The sequence below is a fragment of the Procambarus clarkii genome, chromosome 21 (assembly GCF_040958095.1).
Source record: "Procambarus clarkii isolate CNS0578487 chromosome 21, FALCON_Pclarkii_2.0, whole genome shotgun sequence".
Taxonomy (NCBI): domain Eukaryota; kingdom Metazoa; phylum Arthropoda; class Malacostraca; order Decapoda; family Cambaridae; genus Procambarus; species Procambarus clarkii.
Genome location: NC_091170.1, coordinates 20033014 through 20051881, shown reverse-complemented (window position 1 = coordinate 20051881; position 18868 = coordinate 20033014). Strand labels below are relative to the sequence as shown.

Below are 18868 nucleotides of genomic sequence, written 5' to 3'. Positions count from 1 at the left end.
TGCTGCGAAGACCTCCGTTGTTGCCGTCCTTTTTGGCCTGGAAAAGGCTTACGACACTACCTGGCGGTATCATATTCTGTCTCAACTTCATTCTTTTGGCTTTCGTGGGAATCTCCCTCATTTTCTCCAAAGTTTCCTCTCTCGTCGTTCCTTTCGAGTGAGGCTTGGTACCACTCTCTCTGACCCTTTTCTGCGATATGAGGATGTGCCCCAAGGTAGTGAGGGTAGTGTTCTGAGCACTACTCTTTTTCTTGTTGCTCTCAATGGTCTTCTTTCCTCCCTTCCTTCTGGCGTCTTTTCCGCTCTCTATGTAGACGATCTTATCCTTTGCTGTCGGGGTGATGATTCCCCTCTCCTTCAACGGCGGCTTCAACTAGCAATTGATGCCATATCGTCTTGGGCCACCGATCATGGCTTCAAGTTCTCTGAAGCACAAGTCTAAGACTTGTGCTATGACTTTTACTCGGAAGCGTGCCATTCTTCGTCCCTCTTTGTCTCTTTATGGACATCCCCTTGTGTACAAGGATTACGCTAAGCTTCTGGGGTTAATCTTTGACACTCGTTTGTCTTGGTCAGCCCATATCTCTTACCTCCGCGTTGATTGCTCTAAGGTCCTTTCCCTTCTTAAGGTTTTGTCCCATACTTCTTGGGGGGCGGATAAGCGTACGCTCCTCTCTCTACATTCCTCACTCGTCCTGTCTAAACTTGATTATGGTTGCCCTGCTTACTCGTCCGCTTCTCCTTCTATTCTTCTCCGTCTTGATGCTTTACACCATGCTGGGTTGCGCCTCGGCTCTGGTGCCTTTCGTTCGACTCCCGCCCTCAGCTAGTATGTCGACACTGGTTTCCTATCTCTTCAGGACCTCCGTGATCGCTACTGTCTTCGCTATCTGGCACAGTCCTTGCAACATTGTTCCTCTCGTCTCTGTCGTGCTTTGACTTTTACCCCTCATGTAGTTCCTGTTCCTCTTCACCACCTCCCTCTTTCTGTCCGGCTATCTCGCTTACAGGCCTCTCTCTTTCCATTCGTCTCTCTCATATTTCTCCTCATATTGTTCCTTCCTTGCCCCCGTGGAGGGTCCCCCTTCCGAAGATCTGTACATCCTTGACCCGCATTATTAATGCTTTGACGCCTCCTACGGTTCTGAAACGCCTTTTTCTTGAGCACTTTTCTTCACACTCCCGCTCCGTTTCCATCTTCACCGATGGGTCTAAGTCCGCGGACGGTGTGGGCTACTCCGTTGTTTTTCCTGACCACACTTATGTGTCGTCTTCCTTCAGAGACTAGCATCTTCACAGCGGAGCTTTATGTTATTCTCCATGCTCTCCGTCTCCTGCTTTCTCGTTGTTAATCCTCGTTTGTGATTGTCGTTGACTGTCGTAGGGCCCTCATGGCTCTCAGGTCCTGTAATCCTGTCCATCCCGTTGTCGTCGGGAGTCAACATTGGCTGTTTCTTATCTCTAGTTAATTTAAATCCGTGGAGTTGTGCTGGGTTCCCAGCCATGTTGGTGTTACTTTAAATGAGCATGCGGATGCTGCCGCTAGAGAGGCTATCCGCTCTTGTCCCGTTTCCCATAAAGGTATTCCTTTTTCCGACTTTTATCCGGTTATTCATTCCTCCATCCTTGCCAGTTGGCAGGGTTGTTGGTCTTCTGTTGTTGGTAACAAACTGTGTACTCTTAAGCTTTGCGTGTCCCCGTGGCCTAACCTCCTTCCACCATAACCGGCGGTGGGAAATGGATCTAGCGCGGTTGCATCTTGTCCATACTCACTTAACTCACGGTCACTTAATGGAGCGCAGCCCACCTTCTTATTGTCCAAATTGCGTTGTCTCTCTCTTAAAGTCGTGCATATCCTTGTTGAATGTCCTGACTTCCAGGACGAGCGTGTGTCTTGCTTTCCGACCGTCCCTCGCGGTCACTTGTCCCTCGATAGAATTCTAGGTGAATCGGATACTTTTGATATCGTTCGCCTAAGGCGTTTCTGTTCTCGTATTGGCATCCTTGGTGATATTTAGCGCCCTCTGATTATTCCGCACATTTCATGGTGCTACATAGCCTTCCTGGTTTGGTGTCTTCTTTTTGATAATTACTTCCCATGAGCTCAATATACAAAAAATGCAATACATTTTCCGTTAATGTTTCAACATTAACAGTGCTAAACTATTCATCTGGCATATGTCCATTATTTTTAATGCCTTATTAATACCCCCTTGTTACATCCTCTTCAATCATGTCGCCCATATTTATTTAAGCAAACCCTCCAACAGACTTATTGGTTCTAGCCTTAGTTATGATAGGTTAGGATGGGTGGGGTTAGGTGAAGTCAGTAATTTCTTATGATAATTAAAGCAAATTTACAATATCCTATCAAAAATACATCCTATTAAAACCTAAATTCATCTAAAGCTAGCAAAAAATATACTTATACTACACAAATTTAACCAAATTCTACCTAACAAAAGCTAAACTAGCTAAATATAGGCATCCCATATCCTCACATACAAGCTTATGTTACCTCTATCCATCCATTACATGAGTTAGCAATAGCTCGAACCTCAAATAGGTAAATTTACACAATTTTATGAACATGCTAGTTCACTACCCTTAAGATATTATATATCCTACCCTACACAACCTCACCTAACCTGACCTAGCATATCCAAAGCCAGAATTGATTAAAGTTAGCAAAATTTAAGCGATCCCACCTAAATTCAACCTAATTTAAGCCAATTCCATCAAATATACACAAATATTTTTTATGACTGCACAGCCAAAGCTCATTTTTACCCACATTTTCTCATATTCTGTCCTGCCCTACACAACCTCACCTAACCTGATGTAATAGTAGAACTGCAATATAGGAAGTTCATAGATTTAAACATTGAAAGTTGGTAGTGAGTTGGGAGGTGACCTGACTGGTAGCCTAACGCATTCCCTAGGGATTAGTGTAGAAAACGGTGGCGCCAACTGCCTCCCATGACGTGTCTGCAAACTAGGAATATTATAAATGTATTTTAGGAGTAGGAGGAATTATCAGTCATGGTTAAGTTCTTATGTTAAAAGTGAATGTAATTGAGAATAAGGAATAAGTCTGGGATGGTATCAAAGAGATGGTTGACGTCAGTAAGATTTATATATGTAAGACACATGTGTTGGCACTGGAAAATAGATACCTACCAATTCATTTGTTAAATCATGTAAAATAAGTTAATACAAGTGCTACTGAATATTGTAATTAACCTGGCTCGAGTATTTAGATAATTCCCATTTGTTTTGGAATTAGAAGTCACCTTTAGTGACAAATACTAGATTTTAGTTAAGAATCATTTTCATAGATTAATCTGGCAACTAGCCACGGGGCGGTCAGGCAGGCCTTGGTGGAAGGAGCTTTATTTAGTGTAGACTGACCAGCACGGGCTCACCATAGCCCGAGCTACTTGGAACTTTTTGTTCCAGGTAGCAAGTCTTTAACAACAACAAAACATCAACTGGGAAACATGACCTTCTCCCTAGAGCCGGCGGAACATCAGGCTAGGCTGCGGTATTCAGGTATCTGTGTTCTTGAGTTAGTATACTGTAGAGGTCCACATTTTTATTGCTATAAGGTTTACATTGCCTCCGTTCAGTAGGGCTTTCGTTAGGGTATGTTCTAAATATTATTTTGATGCCTATGACAATGCCCCCCGGATTAATAAATAGTTATAGAATTTATTGTGTTTGGTGGAATTTCCCCATGTTTATTTTACTGATGAACACAAGCCTCATGCCTACACCTAGTTTCCTCATTTCCTCAAGTCAACAAGCATTTTCTTAATTAAAAAGATAACCCCTTTTCATTTAATTTCCACATTAACGTAAAGCTTATCCCTCCTTTTCATTTAATTGGGGATAGAATTTCGTGGTACGTTTAATTGATGGTATCCTGCTTTCCATCAATTGAGAGATTTACTTAGACATAGCAGGTGGTGGCGGTAAAGTTCAGAGTTTGCAGTTTAACATAGAGGATACAGTGTCTCTGAGTTCGTGATATCTAAATGGTCAAACGTCTAGATCTCGAGGAATTGTACTGAAGGTTACTCAGCAGAACTATGGTTTCTGTATATACTTATTTAATTCTTTTCTTCAATAACGACCAGCATTTAACCAGTAATGAGGTTAAATGTTGGCCCCCGTTACACTGACCTAGCATATCCAAAGCCAGATTTGATTAAAATTGGAAAAATTTATGCTGTCCCACCTAAATTCAACCTAATTTAAGACAATTTACACTAAATTTACTCAAAATGTTTTGTATCATAGCACAGCCAAAGCCCATTTTACCTCAAGTTTTCACCTATTCCATCCTACCTTACACAACCTCACCTAACCTGACCTGGCATATCCAAAGCCAGATTTGATTAAAATTGGAAAAATTTATGCTGTCCCACCTAAATTCAACCTAATTCAAGACAATTTACACCAAATACACCCAAAAATGTTTTGTATCATAGCACACCAAACTCCGTTGTACCCACATTCTCACCTATTCCATCAAATTTAATGTATATTTCCGATATCTGACATCCAGTCTTGACACAACATACCCAGTTCCCAGTACCATATCATAGAGCTAGTGCTGTGTCCATCTAGCTATTTTCATATACAGATGTGTTTTTCTTTTATCAATTCTACCAAGCCAGACTTAACTAACCTATCCTAACACAACTTTAGCTAAATTCATCCAAATTATCCCAACCAAAACCCCAAATTCCACTAAATGTACCTAAGCACATCACTCACAAAGCATAAGTCAACTATTAGAGATGTTCTAATAGTTGACAACTATTAGAACAACACTAATCTCTCCTACCACTACAACATCTTCCCGCACCTCTCCACCCCCCGAACATCTTCCTGCACCTTGCCACCCCGTCCAACATCTTCCCATACCTCTAAATCTCCAAACATCCTCCCGCACCTATCAACCCCACCCCCCAAAATCTTCCCGCACCTCTCCCCATCCAACATCTTCCTGCACTTCTCTCCCAACATCTTTCACCATCTCTCCCCCTTCAACATATTCCTGCATTTCTCCCCTCCAACATCTCCCCACACTTCTCCCCAATATCTTCCCGCACTTCTCCCCGCACCTCTTTTCTCCAACATTTCCTTCCACCTCTTCTCCACCAACACCTTCCCGCACCTCTCCACCTCTAACATCTTCTCGCACGTTTCCCCCTTCCAAAATCTTCTTGCACTTCTCCCCCTCCAACAACTTTCCGCACCTCTTCCCCTCCAACATCTTCCCACATCTCACCCGCACCTAACATGCTCCACCACCTCTTCCCATCCAACGTCTTCCTGCACCTCTCCTTACAGCATTTTCATTCCTCTTTCTCCCTCCAACATCTTCCCACACTTCTCCCTCTACACTACAACATATTCCCATACCTCAACCCCTTCAATATCTTCCCACATCTCCCCTCCTCCTTTTTCTTCACGCACCTCTCACAACAACAACATCTCGCACCTCTCCCTTTCTCTCCAACAATTTCCAGCACCTCCAGGATCTTCCTGCAACTCTCTCAACTTCCCGCATCTAACCCCCTCCAACTTCTTCTCGCACCTTTCCACCCCCCTCCAACTCAACCTTTCCCATACCTCTCAACCCCCCAACATCCTCCCGCACCTATCAACCTCTCAACATCTGCCAGCACCTCTCCTTCCCCAACATCTTCCCGTACCTCTCCCAATCCTACATCATCCAGCACCTCTCCCCCTCCAATATCTTCCCCATACCTCTTTTCCTCCAACACCTTCACGTATCTCTTCACCTGCAACATCTTCCCGCACTTCTCCACCTCCCATAATCTTCCTACACCTTTGCTCCCCCACAGCATCTTACCTCACCTCTCCTCCTCCAACATTTTCCGGCACCTCTCCAACCTCCAACTTCTTCCCGCACCTCTCCCCATCTAACATCTTCCCTCTCGTCTTTCCCTCCAACAACTTCCCTCACTTCTCCCCTTCAACATCATCTAATATCCTCCATACCTTCCAACATCTTCTAACACCTCTCCCCCTCCAACATCTTTCCCGCACCTCTCCCCCTCTCCAACATCTTCCCTCACCTTTTTACCCCTCCAACATCTTCCTGCATCTCTTCCCCTCAAACATCTTCCCGCACCTCTCTACCCCTGCCCTCCAACATCTTCCCGCACCTTTCCACCTCCTCCAACATCTTCCCGCACCTTTCCACCTCCTCCAACATCTTCTCACACCTCTCAACTCCCCAGTATCCTCCAGCACCTATCCACACCCCAACATCTTCTCGCACTTCTCCAACCTCTCAACATCTTCCCGCACCTCTCCCAATCCAACCTAATCCCACACCACTCCCCTCCAACATCTTCCCGCAACTCTCAATCTTCAACATCTTCCCACCTCTCCTCTCCAACATCTTCCCGTCACCTCTCCCCTTCCAACATCTTCCAGTACCTCTCCCCCACCAACATCTTCCCGCATCTCTACCCCTCCAACATCTTCCAGTACCTCTCCCCCATCCAACATCGTCTCACGCCTCTCCTCCTCCGACATCTTCTCGTCCAACTTCTCACAACATCTTTCCACACTTCTCCTCACAACATCTTCCCCTTCCAACATCTTTTCGCACCTCTCCCCTCCAACATCTTCCCGCACCTCTCCACGCTCGCTCCCAATATCTTCCCACACTTCTTCATCCCCTTTCATCTTCCAATACCTCTTCCAATTCAACATCTTCCTTTACCTCTCTCCTTCAACATCTACCCGCATTTCTTCCCCTCCAATCTTTTCCCGGACCTCTCCACCTCCAACATCTTCCCGTAGCTCTCCAACCCCAAACATCTCGCACCTTTCCCACCTCCAACTTCTTTCCGCACTTCACTCCCAATCTCTTTCAGCACCTCTCACCCTCCAACATCTTCCCGCACCTTTGCCCTTACAACATCTTCCAGTACCTCTCACCCTCCAACATCCTCCGGCACCTCTTCAACTTCAACATCTTTTCGCTCCTCTATCCCTCCAACATCTTCCCGCCTCTACCCGTCCAACCTCTTCCCGCACCTCTCCTTTTCCAATATCTTCCCACACATCTTCCCCTCCCATATCTTCCCACAAGACTCCCCAGCAACATCTTTTGGCACCTTTCCCCCATACTACATCTTTTCTTACCTCCCCCAACATCTTCCTGTACCTCTCCGCCCCAAAATGTTCCCGCAACTCTTCCCCTCCAACATCCCTTTCCAACCTCTCTCAGCTCCTCTCCCATACAACATCTTCCGGCACCTCTCCCTTTCCAAAATCTTTCAACCCTCTCCCCCTCCAACATCTTCCGCCACCTCTTTACCTTCAACATCTTTGTGCACCTCCTCCAATCCAACATCTTACCGCATCTCTCCCTCAGCATCTTATTCCCCCTCTCCCCCCCCCCCCTACATCTTTCAGCACCTCTCAACCTCCCCAAATCCTCCCGCACCTATCCACCCCTACAACATCTTCCCGCACTTCTACACCTCCCATAATCTTTGCTCCCCCACAACATCTTACCTCACCTCTCCTCCTCCAACATTTTCTGGCACCTCTCCAACCCCCAACATCTTCCCACACCTCTCCCCCTCCAACATCCTCCCGCAACTCTCAACCTCCAACATCTTCCCTCACCTCCCCTTCCAACATCTTCCAGTACCTCTCCCCCTCTAACATCTTCCCCTGTCTCTTCCTCTCCAAACATCTTCCAACACTTCTCGCTCTCCAGCTTCTTCCCGCACCTCTCCCCTTTCAACATATTCACGCACCTTTCATCCCTCCAGCATATCCCGTACCTCTCCCCCTTAAACATCTTCCACCACCTCTTCCCCTCTAGCAAATTCCTGAACCTCACCCACTCCAGCATCTTCCCTCACCTCTTCGCCTCCAGCATCTTCCTGCAACTCTCCCTCTCTAACATCTCTCACTTCTCGGGAGGTGATGGACTGGCGAGACATCTGGGACAAACTTGCCTGCCCTCTTGCGGATTTTCTTCCAGGTCTTGGGCAGAGGAGCATCGGAAGTAATTGTGGAGATATAAGATTTCCTATTCTCACATTTAGCTGTACGGATTGCCCTACGGTCCATCGCACTCACCTTCCGAGATAAAATAAAAGAATCAGACGTCTGTCGGCGTCGGTATTTCTTCCAGGCTACTTGCTTACAGCGGAGAGCCCGAGCACAGCCTGCATTCCACCTGGGAACGCACTTTCCTGTGCCCCAGTAGGTAGAGCGAGGAATAGAGCGAAGGGCAGCGTCGAATATGGTGTCATGAAAAAGAAGGAGATCTCGAGAGAGAGGCAGAGTGGAGAGGTCGGAGAGAGTAGCACGGAGGGTGAAATGGTTCCTGTCAGCCTCGGCAAACAGCCACCTAGGAAAGAAGAGGGTAGGTATGGAGGTCATCAAGAATCCACCGCGTAAAACCTAAGTAAAGATACTACGAGCAGAGAGAAAGATCAAGATATTGCGAGTGCAGGAGTCCACATGAATTGGTTCACCAGAATTCAGTGGAAACTGAGAAGAAGAGAGGGCAAATGGTTCGAGAAGGTGGCCCCAGGTCTTTGTCAGAACCTCGCCCCAGAGGGTATGCCGACAGTTGAAATTACCCAACAGGGGCACGGGTTCTGGTAAGTAGTCCAACAAGTGCTTAAGATCAGGAAGAGATAGTGAGACATTTGGGGAGAAGATAAATGGAACAAACCATATACTATTTACTCACAAAGATATGGGCTGCAGAACTTTGGATAGGCGACTGAAAAAGTAGGAGTACAAAGGGAATATCAGTACGAATCAAGAGAGCAATAGGGTTATGGGCCCCAGCAGTAGCTGGAGGGGGGGGGGGGAGAGAAAGGAATAACCATGGAAGTGACCAGGACTAGCACCAAGCATTAGCTCCTGGAGAGACACAAAGCTTTGTAAACTGTGTTACCAGAAGTTGGACCTCATGGAAGTTGGCATAAAATCCACGAAAATTCCTTTGACGAATAGACATTGTCAAAAGGAGAGAGAGAACAGCAACAAAGAACAATGAAGAAACAAAAGCAAAATAAGAACACACTAAGTATGATCAGGATCAGTGAAATCAGGGTTAGGGGGCATGGATAAATTTAGCAAGGACGATGGAGTCCGGGGAGCGGAAGGACGGACCATAAGCAGATGAACTGGGTCCGGAGCTGGAGGAGGCAATGGAGAGGGGCAGTCAAGGGAATCAGGGGGAGGGGGAGCAGAAACAGGGGAGCGCACCTCAGCAAGGGCAGCAACCTAAAGAAAATGGAGGGCTAAAGGAACCCCCATAGCTGGGACAGAGGGATCTGACCACCGAAATGGGAGGAGACGAAGTGATAGAGTCGGTGTAAGACGGTGAAGAAGAAGAAAGCGATGCCGTTTTATCTGCCGGGGAGGAAGAAGGAGAGGAGCCAGGCTTTCGTTTCTGACTTAAAGAGACAGGTGTGCCAGCAACAATATACTGGGCGACAGCCTCCATAGTCTCAACATGAGAACGAGAGCAATCAACATGAAGATTGCTGGGAGGATAATGGACAACAGCCTGGACAGACAGGCTATGTGGAGGGCCAAGAGACAGGGGAAAGGGGGGAAGGCTGGGAAGAAGGATGGGGTGGGGAGATGGAGAAGAAGACACGGCAGACTGGGAAGGAAGGAAGGAAACACTAGATGAAGAACCAGGAGGAGGAGCCCTTGGTTCTGAACGTAAAGGAGCAGGGGAGGAGGCGGTGGGTATGTCTGGGTCCAAGGCCTGGCAACGGTTGAGACTGAGAAAGAAGGGAAGGGCAAAGAAAGGTGGAACGCAACACATGAGCATAAGATATGCTAGCGAAAGATGAGAGACAGCGGACTTGGTGTCGCCTGAGGAAAAGACAAACGACCAAAGTGCTTCAAATTGAGGATGGCTTCCTCAAATTTGTAGTGGAAAGAAGAGGGGAAGAGCATTTCGTCTTAGTGATGCTGAATTTAGCAGGAAGCTGAGCATGAGGGTTATTTGTGATTAGTTTCTTGGTGGGGTATGCAGGGGTCAGGATGTCAAAAGGTACTATCTGCCAGGGTGGAAGGAAGTGCTGTACTCTTTTATCTATATATATATCGTGCAGTCCCATCATTTTGATATGAGTGGCTATTCTTTGAATCCATTTAGACTCGCTGGTTCCATTTCGTATGTGTTCTAACAGTGCAACTGACGCAATGTTGTTTTTGTTATCACGCAGAAGCTTTAGTCCAATCATAAGATTAATTTCAAATATTCTATCTCGAATGCTAAGTATATTTAATTCTTTCCGCTTGTTGAGAACTTTGGAAGTTATAGGACAGCCAAGTATAATTCTGAGTGCTTCATTTTTCATTTTTTCCACCATAGAACACATTCACAATATACAAGCTGAAAACAACATAGCACAGACCAAATACACTGACGGATCACTCAATACAGGTACAGGGAGGGCAGGAAGTGCTGTTATTGCTCATCAGCCCGATGGCAGCACAATTCAAAGGGATATCCGAATTAGTAACTGGGCATCCACAATGCAAGCTGAGTTGGTAGCAATACTGGTAGCACTCGAAATTATTGACAACACTGAAGTAGACAGCTTAATTATTTTCGACTCCCTTTCCTCACTACTAGCAATAAACAGTTTGCACTCTAGTAATAACGTGGTTGTCTTGGAAGCTAGACGTAGGTATATAAGAATACTTAGTTAGAGGGTAAATATAAAAATGTTGTGGATTCCTTCTCACATTGGCATGCAGGAACATGACAAAGTTGACGCCCTTGCTAAGGCTGCAGTAAATAAAGATTGCAGTAATTTTGAGTTATCAAATAGGTCCCTTTAAAGTGTCATTAGACGAGAACTCCTGGATGAATTTGAAGAAAGTAGAACAGTGCAAACTGGAACTAGTAGGTCCATTGTTCATCACACTAAAATGTGTGAAGTAAAACATGTGTATGGGGCAAGTAACAAAGTCAGTAAACTAGCAGATGTTGTCACAGCTCGTATAAGACTTGGTTACAAGTATCTCTGGCAGTTCGAATTGTATAGGGATCTAGATGAAGTAAAGTATAAAGTGTGTGGACAAAGACAGGGACACACACACGAACACTATATGTTGGATTGTAGTAAAATTGAGCCATTTAGAGATAAATCTAAGCTCACTCTATATGATATGGCAACCTATCTTATTACCATGGATAAATTACCTGAAATCCTTGCACTGTATCCATATTTCGCTTCCAGTAGATAAACGACATATAAGATTCAGAAAAAAGTAGTGTATTGTAAAGACTAATAATAAACTGAAGCTCCCCTATGACTCTGTAATATCTCCATTGGTCAAACTATTATGTATTAGCGATATGACCTACCTTAATGTATAATGACCTACTGTAAATATATAGCTCTTGAAATAGCACTTTCTTTGTAGCTGGCTGACATTATAACTATAAGGTGTGAAGGATAGATGAAATTGTTTATGTAATAATCTAAGATGAGGTCTGATAAAGACCGTTTGTGCCCTCTGTAATGATTTTTGTGCTATCGCTCACAGAATGAGTATGGGGTGCACAATATACTAGCCGCCTCTGGCGGCAACAATCAATCAAAAATCGTTTTATTGACCCAAGTCTCCACACATAGGGCATAGAGACTTGTGCATTAGAGGCACTGCACTTGTACATTAGAGGGTACCATGCCCAAATTTCGAGCACATATTGCATTGTCTAGGAGAGTGAATTATACTCCTGAACGGAGCATCTGGCACCAGCAAGAATTATAGAAGGCAGAAGGGTCCTACTATCAAAGTGATCTTCACAACACAAAGAGGCTGATGACAACGATCACGAAGGGGTAGAGTGAACGAACCAACCTGGAGGACAATGGCCTTGGGCTTCAAGGATATGCTTAATGTCCTCGTGGCAGTATTTCAGGTCCCTAACACCAGTCGCAATATGGTGCAGGAGGATAACAGTGTCAATACTTGCATTTAACCGGGTAAACAGGGGTATCCACTATCGAGGAGGGTTGGGGATTGTAAAAAAATAGTGCTGGTCATTGCACCAGACTGTTACTTGCATACAAGCAAACAGAGACTCCAGTCACTCCCTGACAAAAACAGCCGACCTCGGCAACCACAGTCCTGCTACCGTTGGTCGACCAGCAATGTATATTGGAGTGCTTGTAATTACCTGGGTGATAACCCTGTACGTTTCTTAATCTTGGAGAGGGGTTCAGCGCCACCTTTAATTAGGGGTACGGCTCCTAAACTGGCCTCGTTGTCTTGAGTACACACCCTACTCGAGCTGCCGTGACTCCCCACTCTCACCTTATTTGAGCAAAATAACTCTCATCAGGTAGACTCGTTCCTCCAGGCTACCTGGGGTCATAACACCATTAAAACAACGAGGTGCTTTTGGATGAAGAAATCGTCAGGACGCATAGAATCCAGATGGTTGAGATCAAAGTATTTAATCCATGTAGCAAGACCAAACAAGACGTTGAATATATTAACACTGGAAGGAATCGTGCGAGTGCGTCTGTGGGGGTCGGTGCCGAGCACACCCCCAGTGAGAGGAGGGGTAAAAGACACAGTTGTTACAATGAGAGAAGGAGCCGCTCCAGGTGATGAGGTGGTCAGCACTGGGGGCTCGGGTCTCAACCGCGCCACAGAGGTGGGAAGGGAGTAGAGAGGGGTAGTCGGGAGGGTCAATGAAGTAGCTTGGTCTGGGCCCGATGTAGCGGGAGCTACAGAGCCCGGTCTTTCATTACAGTCCGACTCGGAGGCCTGGTCGCCCACTCCAGGAGCCTGGGTAAGAGAGCTAGGTTCATTTTCCATACAGCATCAATTCTAAAAGTCTGGGACCTGGAGCCAAGGAATACCACCTACCAGGGCGGCCAAGCACGTTCAGCACAGGAAGGGGGTGCCTCATTCAAAGTGGTGCTCACCTTTTTTAAAAGGGGAGTCCTACTGTCTCGTCCATTCTCCGACATTGGTGCAACGACCCCATTCTCTCTTTCGCCCCAGCCTGGACACCCAACCATCCATTTAGGGGCCCATCCAGCAGGGGGTCCGTTGACTTACAAGAACCCTACGTTGGTGCCATTTAGCATGTACAACACCCAGGGGCATGAAAAGGGGCGAAGGCAACTCTCACCGTTCCCAGGGAGGTGTAATGTAAGCCCCTTATCACAAGGCGACAACATGGAGGAGGGTATATTGCTTCAGGCGACGGTCAGACAATTGTTCTCATTGTTCTCTTTTATCCATTGCCAGTCAAGATCTCATACATTTTCTGACATTTAAAAACCTTGTTTCTGGAAAAAGCATCCATTTCCTTCTATTCTTATCCATAGACCAGAGAGAGAACTCCATACATCTGAGACAACAATACTGAAACGCAAAGTTGCAGTCCCATTCCTGTGCCAGGACTTACCTGGCACAGGGCTCTGGCACGGGCACTATGGGCTCACCAGAACTACTTGGAACTTTTTGTTCAGAATAGCTGAATCTTAAAAAACAATAATATACTGATAATGTTTTTTTCTCTGTCAAATGTTTACAAAGTTGTGTGTGGCTTCCAGAGCCGTGCTGCCCTTACCCCTACATGCAGGTGTTGGACGAGTGCTTCTATGTGAGCAACAAAACACTATCCTGGACCGAGGCGCGTCAGTACTGTCTGAGGATGCAAGGGGACCTGGCCACACCTAAACACGTCTACGCTCTCGTCTCCTTCATCAACAATATTAAAGGTTTTTAAGTTTAGTCATTATACTCTGCTAAAATAATATACTCTATACTCATTATACTCTATACTCTGATAATATATATAAACCTATAATATATATAAACCAATAATATATATATATATATATATATATATATATATATATATATATGTCGTACCTAGTAGCCAGAACACACTTCTCAGCCTACTATGCAAGGCCCGATTTGCCTAATAAGCCAAGTTTTCATGAATTAATGCTTTTTCGACTACCTAACCTACCTAACCTAACCTAACCTAACTTTTCCGGCAACCTAACCTAACCTAACCTATAAAGATAGGTTAGGTTAGGTTAGGTAGGGTTGGTTAGGTTCGGTCATATATCTGCGTTAATTTTAACTCCAATAAAAAAAAATTGACCTCATACATAATGAAATGGGTAGCTTTATCATTTCATAAGAAAAAAATTAGAAAAAATATATTAATTCAGGAAAACTTGGCTTATTAGGCAAATCGGGCCTTGAATAGTAATCCAAAAAGTGAGTTCTGGCTACTAGGTACGACATATATATATATATATATATATATATATATATATATATATAAATATATATATATAAATATATATATATAAATATATATATATATATATATATATATATATATATATATATATATATATATATATATATATATATATATATATGTCGTACCTAGTAGCCAGAACGCACTTCTCAGCCTACTATGCAAGGCCCGATTTGCCTAATAAGCCAAGTTTTCCTGAATTAATATATTTTCTCTAATTTTTTTCTTATGAAATGATAAAGCTACCCATTTCATTATGTATGAGGTCAATTTTTTGTTATTGGAGTTAAAATTCACGTAGAAATATGACCGAACCTAACCAACCCCATCTAACCTAACCTAACCTAACCTATCTTTATAGGTTAGGTTAGGTAGCCGAAAAAGTTAGGTTAGGTTAAGTTATATATATATATAAATATATATATATATATATATATATATATATATATATATATATATATATATATATATATGTTATGCCAGTTGCTGGAAGGCTTCTGTGCTGGCTAGGGTTCGAGTCTCCTGGTGGGAAAGTGTTCTAAAGTTGTATACTTCACTCTCGTGTTTAGGAGAGTTGTGCCTTAAGCATAGACACTGTGTCTTCCCATATTAACAGGGACTTGATGAAATAAACATATAAATGACCCCTCACTTGCTCTAGTGCTCTTGGGAGGTGGTGATCTTTGTGGTATATAAATACTCCGAAATTACCATCTCTTTTAAGGGTCTGAGCAGGTGGTGGAGCGGGTTAAGGCTTACCTGTTATGCCAGTTGCTGGAAGACTTCTGTGCTGGCTAGGGTTCGAGTCTCCTGGTAGGAAAGTGTTCTAAAGTTGTATATATATATATATATATATATATATATATATATATATATATATATATATATATATATATATATATATATATATATATATATATATATATATATATATATATATATAACTGAAAACTCACACCCCAGAAGTGACTCGAACCCATACTGCCAGGAGCAACGCAACTGGTATGTACAGGGACGCCTTAATCCGCTTGACCATCACGACCGGACATAAGGAAGTGATAGCCAAAGCTATATGAACCACTTCCCCGCCGGCACTCGGATGGTAATCTTGGGCATAGCATTTTATCAAATCACCTCATTCTTTGGGGCACACGTGAGGAACACAAAAATGTGTTCCTTATGTCTGGTCGTGATGGTCAAGTGGATTAAGGCGTCCCTGTACATACCAGTTGCGTTGCTCCTGGCAGTATGGGTTCGAGTCACTTCTGGGGTGTGAGTTTTCAGTTGTATATAGTCCTGGGGACCATTCAGGCTTGTTTGCATTTGTGTTCCTCACGTGTGCCCCAAAGAATGAGGTGATTTGATAAAATGCTATGCCCAAGATTACCATCCGAGTGCCGGCGGGGAAGTGGTTCATATAGCTTCGGCTATCACTTCCTTATGTCCGGTCGTGATGGTCAAGCGGATTAAGGCGTCCCTGTACATACCAGTTGCGTTGCTCCTGGCAGTATGGGTTCGAGTCACTTCTGGGGTGTGAGTTTTCAGTTGTATATAGTCCTGGGGACCATTCAGGCTTGTTTGCATTTGTGTTCCTCACGTGTGCCCCAAAGAATGAGGTGATTTGATAAAATGCTATGCCCAAGATAACCATCCGAGTGCCGGCGGGGAAGTGGTTCATATTGCTTCGGCTATCACTTCCTTATGTCCGGTCGTGATGGTCAAGCGGATTAAGGCGTCCCTGTACATACCAGTTGCGTTGCTCCTGGCAGTATGGGTTCGAGTCACTTCTGGGGTGTGAGTTTTCAGTTGTATATAGTCCTGTGGACCATTCAGGCTTGTTTGCATTTGTGTTCCTCACGTGTGCCCCAAAGAATGAGGTGATTTGATAAAATGCTATGCCCAAGATTACCATCCGAGTGCCGGCGGGGAAGTGGTTCATATAGCTTCGGCTATCACTTCCTTATGTCCGGTCGTGATGGTCAAGCGGATTAAGGCGTCCCTGTACATACCAGTTGCGTTGCTCCTGGCAGTATGGGTTCGAGTCACTTCTGGGGTGTGAGTTTTCAGTTATATATATATATATATATATATATATATATATATATATATATATATATATATATATATATATATATATGTCGTACCTAGTAGCCAGAACGCACTTCTCGGCCTACTATGCAAGGACCGATTTACCTAATAAGCCAAGTTTTCATGAATTAATTGTTTTTCGACTACCTAACCTACCTAACCTAACCTAACCTAACTTTTTCGGCTACCATACCTAACCTAACCTATAAAGATAGATTAGGTTAGGTTAGGTAGGGATGGTTAGGTTCGGTCATATATCTACGTTAATTTTAACTCCAATAAAAAAAAATTGACCTCATACATAATGAAATGGTTAGCTTTATCATTTCATAAGAAAAAAATTAGAGAAAATATATTAATTCACGAAAACTTGGCTTATTAGGCAAATCGGGCCTTGCATAGTAGGCTGAGAAGTGCGTTCTGGCTACTAGGTACGACATATATATATATATATATATATATATATATATATATATATATATATATATATATATTTTGGTAGCAGTCTTTCCTGTAGACATATATTATTAAATATGACCGAAAAAGTAAGATTAATAATTCTAACACGAATTTTCTCGATCTTTCTTACGTTTCTTTTCACTGTTGATGGTAATTCAAAGGTCAATTCTCCAAAATTCATTTTTAGTTCTAGTCTGACGCGACACTTGAGCGCGTTTCGTAAAACTTATTACATTTTCAAAAACTTTAGACACACGTTTACACACACACACACAACTTTAACTGAAGAGAGCTTAAACATCTTTCGAGTTTTTATACCTACATTTGGGTGAAGTGACATGTTACAATAGTTTTGGATGAGGTGAAAAAAAACTTTTAACACAAGACAGAACACGAAACAATGAAATACAAACAGGTATTAAAGGTAGGTGACTGCAGAAGGCCTATTTTTATTGGCCCATATTTCTTGATGCTTCTATATTGGAGCAGAGTCTTGAAGTGGGTAGAATATATATATATATATATATATATATATATATATATATATATATATATATATATATATATATATATATATATCTATATATATATATATATATATAATGGTTTGTGAGGGTACCACCTCTGGTGCCAATGTGGGGACCCATAGCCTCGGAGAAGAAAATAAAAAGTATTCAGAGGAGACCTTGTGGTTTCTCACTGAACACTAATATTATCTTCTCCTACCACCCCCATTCTTTTGTATGTACACATATATATTTACTTTATTTGAACTTTGTTACAAAAAAGGAGTTACATATGGGTTACAAAGATGGTTGTCATAGGTTGTCGAGTTCCTCCAGCTCCTCAGATGGCGGGCAGGAACCCTGGATGCAGTGCGCATTTCCCCTCTGTATCGCCACACTGAGGCGCTGGAAAAGAAAGCTTGCAGCTCTCGGGTCCCTTGTTGTTTCAATGAGCCTAGAACCCAGTTCCTTCAAAAAACTGGTAGCACTTTTACCCCAGGCGCCGAGCGTCTCAGAAGCAATGGGGACAAAATTGTAGTGGTGATCCAGTTCTCTATACTTGCGGGATTTGGCTGCTTCCCTGTGGGTGGCAGCGCCACCTGGTTGTGCAACACTGAGGTTAATGTAGGTGTTAGCCAGGGTTGATACGCACGTGTAGTCCCATACCAACTGCTTGCCATTCTTCCAGGGGTTCACTGTGATACCATCCGGGCGACCAATAAGAGCATCAGAGTTACGGGGCGTTAGGTAACGGGGCTCTCTTTCAGCTGGGCATCCAGCTGTGGTGAGGCTCCTCTTGATGATGTCGTTAACTTCACTGTGCCTCGAGTGCCATCCCCCTGTGCTTTGGCAGAATAGGCCATGGTGACCGTACCTGTCAGCAACCACCTCGCCGCAAATACACCTATACCTGGTGTGGATTGGGGCAGCAAGGCGGAGGGCCACAGCAATTCGGAGGGAAATCCCCTGCATATATATATATATATATATATATATATATATATATATATATATATATATATATATATATATGTCGTACCTAGTAGCCAGAATGCACTTCTCGGCCTACTATGCAAAGCCTGGTTTGCCTAATAAGCCAAGTTTTCCTGAATTCATATATTTTCTCAATTTTTTTTCTTATGAAATGATAAAGCTACCCATTTCATTATGTATGAGGTAAATTTTTTTTTATTGGAGTTAAAATTAACGTAGATATATGACCGAACCTAACCAACCCTACCTAACCTAACCTAACCTATCTTTATAGGTTAGGTTAGGTATCCGAAAAAGGTAGGTTAGGTTAGGTTAGGTAGGTTAGGTAGTCGAAAAACAATTAATTCATGAAAACTTGGCTTATTAGGCAAATCGGGCCTTGCATAGTAGGCTAAGAAGTGCATTCTGGCTACTAGGTACGACATTATATATATATATATATATATATATATATATATATATATAT

General features: G+C 43.5%; 1 protein-coding gene across 1 annotated transcript in view; it reads left to right on the top strand.

Moving 5' to 3' along the window:
• The window catches only part of LOC138366935 (C-type lectin lectoxin-Phi1-like), a 242991-nt gene that overhangs the window by 77238 nt on the left and 146885 nt on the right, over positions 1-18868 (top strand). Inside the window, exon 2 of the mRNA XM_069328208.1 lies at positions 13632-13799. Within this exon, the coding sequence (XP_069184309.1) occupies positions 13632-13799 (168 nt within the window). The remainder of the gene's footprint in view (positions 1-13631; positions 13800-18868) is intronic.